We start from the raw sequence: 4,708 nt of genomic DNA, 5'->3' as shown, positions 1-4,708 counted from the left end.
ATATATATATTATAAATATAATATACACTGTGTGTGTGTGTGTGTGTGTGTGTGTGTGTGTGTGTGTGTGTGTGTGTGTGTGTGTGTGTGTGTGTGTGTGTGTGTGTGTGTGTGTGTGTGTGTGCTCGCTGCCACACCCATATATGATAGTGAATATTGACATGGCACTGAGGCCCCCTGCCCAGCCGGCTTCCTGCGTTCAGCGGTTACCCCTGGCAACGCGGCCAGCCAATGGTAGAGCGAGGGTCCCTCCGGGCCATGGGACTTGTAGACACTGACGGGGGGAGCGAGAGAGAGAGAGAGAGAGAGAGAGAGCCTAGCTGCCAGCTCAACATGGAGTAGCAGACACACACAGACAGTGAGGAAGCGGCAGGCAGCAGATCCACACACAAAGAGGACTACAAATGATCCACCGTCCACACAAAGAGGACTACAAATGATCCACCAACACCGATACCTTGTTATCGATCGATCGCTTCTTCTCACTGATCGTCGTCGCGGAGGAGGCGATCACCACCATCATCATCATCATCCTCCTCATCATCATCACATCCTAACAGAACCATGGCGAACGAGTCTCCAGCCAAGAGTCTGGTAGACATAGACCTGGCTTCACTGCGGGTGAGGTTCTACAGCTCTGCTTTATTTTAATACATGGCTTTTTTCTCTCTTTTTTTTTAATCGGTGTATTTTTTCTATGTATTATTTTGACCTCGATCATATTCGATTAATCGATCTCTAGTCGATCGGGTGGTGGTGTGGGGGGAAGAATCGTCTCGGCCCTGTTGTTTCTTTTTGTGTGTGTTTTGTGTTGAAGGGGCTACAGTATGGAATAATGACAGAGGTGTTGCCTCTGTGTCTGCGATGGTTCTTTGTTCCAGATGCAACTATAACTCAGCTCCTGCTCTCTGCCTCTCACACACACACACACACACACACACACACACACACACACACACACAGACACAGACACAGACACAGACAGACACACACAGACACACACACAGAGAGCGAGAGCTGCTGGACACAACGTTGTCCAGGAATCACACACTGTCTCTCGGGGAGCGGATACAAATGTAACCAAACGGCCCTGGGGGCCGTTTGGTTACATTTGTAGCCGCTCCCCGAGTTAGATCTTAGATGTGTCCAGATTGTTGAGATTCTGGTTCCATTCATGATCTCTGGGAGTCATTATTCCAGTCTCTGTGTTGTGTTGCTCTCATATTATTATAGCTACATGTTTGGTTACATTAAACTCTGGAATGACATGGCTCAGGCCTACAGTTACACTACTGTTAGTTGTAGTGATAGCATTGTGTGACATTATTATTAGTGTCTGTGTTGCACTTCATTAGCATTGGTTGCATGATGTGAGGCTTTACATTAAAACTATCCTGTCACATTTCTCAGGCCTACAGTTTACACTATGAGTTGTGGTAGTTCCATTTGGTTACATGGATCTCTTGACTATAATGGGTTACACTATGTTGCATTTGGTTCCATACATGAATCTCTTGAGTTTACTGAATATTACATTGTGTTACATTTTGTTGCATGAATATTGTGTTACATTTAGTTGCATGAATACTGAATATTACATTGTGTTACATTGAGTTGCATGAATATTGTGTTACATTTGGTTACATGAAGACTGAATATTACATTGTGTTACATTGAGTTGCATGAATACTGAATATTACATTGTGTTACATTTAGTTGCATGAATACTGAATATTACATTGTGTTACATTTACAGTAAATGTAACACAATGTAATATTCAGTATTCATGTAAGTAAATGATTTACTTACATGAATACTGAATATTACATTGTGTTACATTTAGTTGCATGAATCTCTTGAGTTTACTAAGTTACATTTGGTTACATTATGTTACCTTTTGGTTACATTAATCTCTTAGTTAAACTCTCTGGGTTACGTTTGTTTCGATTTGGTTACATTGGTTTCCATTAATGTCTTAGTTATCGTACCCTCTCCGGTTCACATTAATTGATTCATTGTGTGGGTACATGTGGCTACATTGTGTTTCAATCTCTTGAGTTACATTACACTGAAAACTGTTCTCTTCCTCCTTCTCTGCCATCCAGGAACCAGCAGGGATTTTTGAGCTGGTGGAGGTGGTTGGAAATGGAACCTATGGACAAGTATTCAAGGTTGGTGTTTTGGCCCCCTGGTCTGTTATACACTGTCTGTTATACACTGTCTGTTGTGTTATATACACTGTCTGTTGTGTTATACACTGTCTGTTATACACTGTCTGTTGTGTTATACACTGTCTGTTGTGTTATACACTGTCTGTTATACACTGTCTGTTCTGTTATACACTGTCTGTTGTGTTATACACTGTCTGTTGTGTTATACACTGTCTGTTACACAAGCTGAGCTGTTGTGTTATACACTGTCTGTTACACAGGCTGAGCTGTTGTGTTATACACTGTCTGTTACACAGGCTGACCTAGCGACTGCTGGCCTAGCGGTCCAGTTTTGGACATATGAGATTTCCACCCGACAGAGACGATGACATGCAGTCAGTTAGTTACACACATATTAAGGCTGTCCATCTGAAAGGGAGCAGCTGTGTGAGTTGCTAGTGTTGTGAACGTAATACAGTTTTGTTTTTTTTTGCAACGGGTTCATTTTCTGTCAGTGCTGCTTTTTAAGTGGTTAGCCAGGCCTCTATGTACAATGTTCCTCTTCTACCCCGGATTTGAACCCGGTTTCCTGCGCAAGTGCTGAAGTTTTTTTTTTATACCATTGTGCTAATAGAGCCTGCCTGCTTGCTCAGGGGATGAATTGAATCTTGACCATCAGGTCAAGATTCGTGTCGGATCCATGTGTCTAGGTGAGACAAAAAATTAACAAATGGAACCAAATGGACCCTATGGGTCCATTTGGTTCCATTTGTACACACTGTCTCAATAGAAGAGCAGGGAGACAAAATACAACCACCCCAATTATATAAGTTATATTGTATTGACATACTCTACCATACAGACTAGACACAATTACATTTTTTAAATATTTTTTTTTACATAGTTCTGCTTTAAACCCTATATACTCAGGGGTCTGTACTTGGTCCCCTCCTTTCCCCCCCCCTCTACACACCCAACTATTCCTGACCAAAATAAGACACGTTGTGAGCTTGTAGATCTGCTGTATTGTTGCCGCAGCGTTCACCCCAGAATGGTGGTTAACCCATTGAGACCTGGAACTGTGTCATTTTTAGATTTGAGCTAAAAAGCATTATTTTACACTTTGGGCTATTCAAAAATAGCAGATCTACAAGCTCGTAGCGCGGCACCGAGTGCCGCGCTACGAGCTTGTAGATCTGCTATTTTTGAAAAATCGTGAAAATGTGTGCAAATCTTTGAATATATGTATTTTTAAAGCGAACATTTTTAACTCAAATCTTTGCTTCTGGGGGGTCCCTGGAACAACATATTTTGATGGGGGTCCGCGGCCAAATACATATAGTTTTGGGGGTCCTTGACATGAAAAAGATTGAGCACCACTGATATAGAAACATACGTTTTTCAGAAAACTGTTGAGATTTAGGAGACATGTAGAATCGGCTTCAGTTCTCAATGTGTTAAGAGGCTTGAATGATGTAACATAACTGTGGTGTGTTTTAAGAACAATGAGTCTTATAGTTGACTGTCTGGGTGTGTTGTGCAGAAGGCTGACAAAGGAAGCAATAAGGCTCTATGTACAGCACAGCAGCCATATTACTCCCTTCACTGGTCTTACCAATTATACTAATTAAGGCTCTAGTCTAGTGGTTGAGAAAACGTTTTAATTTCAAGGACCCCCATAACTCTTAACTCTTTGACTGCCAGAAATAAAACATTGTTTGCTAAGCCACTGACAGTGGTGTTTTCACTAAGCTTTGAAATATGAATATTTATATCTTAGTACGATTGATCCCCCGACAATTTTACCCATTAAGACCTGAGGCCGATTCTACAAATGTCTTCTAAATCACAACAGTTTTCTAAAAAGCGTTTCTATAATCAGTGGTTGGCAAACTTTTTCGTAATTGTCAAGGACCCCCAAAATGATACGTATTAGGCTGCGGACCCCCACCTCAAAATATGTTGTTCCATGGACCCCCGCAGAAGCACAGATTTGAGTTAAAAATGTTTTCTTTAAAATAATACATATTCAAAGATTTGCACACATATTCACAATTTTTTAATAGCCAAAGTGTAAAATAATGCTTTTTAGCTCAAATAGAAAAATGCGTCCCAGGTCTAAATGGGTTAAAAGACGTATCCGAGTCTCGTAGAATCGGGAGGGAAAAGGCGTGCCGTCGCGATCATCCGTTCCATAGTTATTGGCAGTTGAATGTAGGTTGTTTTCGCCAAAAAGCTACTTTGACATGGAAGTGAAGTGAAGCAGGTGACTCATAGGTTAGCGAACAGCGCCATCTAGCGTAACTAACCACTGAAAACACAAAAATTCTCGTCATTCTCGTCATCGGCATGGCCGTAGCAAAATATGACGGGAAATCTCGTCTTTGGCAGTCAAAGAGTTAAGAGTGTACAGATGGAACCCTTTGGAACCAGCAAATGGTTCCATGTGTACACTCTCAGAGTCACACACCCGTAAGGGGCCATTTGGAACCCCCCTCAAGGAACCATAGTCCATATTCACACGGTGGCCATTTTGGAATTTAACATTGCGTTGCTG

At 41.7% G+C, this 4,708-nt stretch overlaps 1 protein-coding gene across 5 annotated transcripts in view; it reads left to right on the top strand.

Moving 5' to 3' along the window:
- Positions 1-332: 332 nt before the first annotated feature.
- The window catches only part of LOC311040902 (mitogen-activated protein kinase kinase kinase kinase 4-like), a 113,165-nt gene continuing 108,789 nt past the window's right edge, over positions 333-4,708 (top strand). For all 5 annotated transcript variants that reach the window (XM_084051308.1, XM_084051309.1, XM_084051307.1 and 2 more), the window contains exons 1-2: positions 333-621; positions 2,107-2,172. In XM_084051308.1, coding sequence (XP_083907434.1) covers positions 565-621; positions 2,107-2,172 — 123 coding nt within the window. In that variant the 5' untranslated portion in view covers positions 333-564. The remainder of the gene's footprint in view (positions 622-2,106; positions 2,173-4,708) is intronic.

This window comes from Gymnoscopelus microlampas, assembly GCF_963454915.1.
Source record: "Gymnoscopelus microlampas genome assembly, chromosome: 24".
NCBI classification, from domain to species: domain Eukaryota; kingdom Metazoa; phylum Chordata; class Actinopteri; order Myctophiformes; family Myctophidae; genus Gymnoscopelus; species Gymnoscopelus microlampas.
The sequence above is the reverse complement of the archived record's forward strand: the minus strand, read 5'-3'. Positions and strand labels throughout refer to the sequence as shown.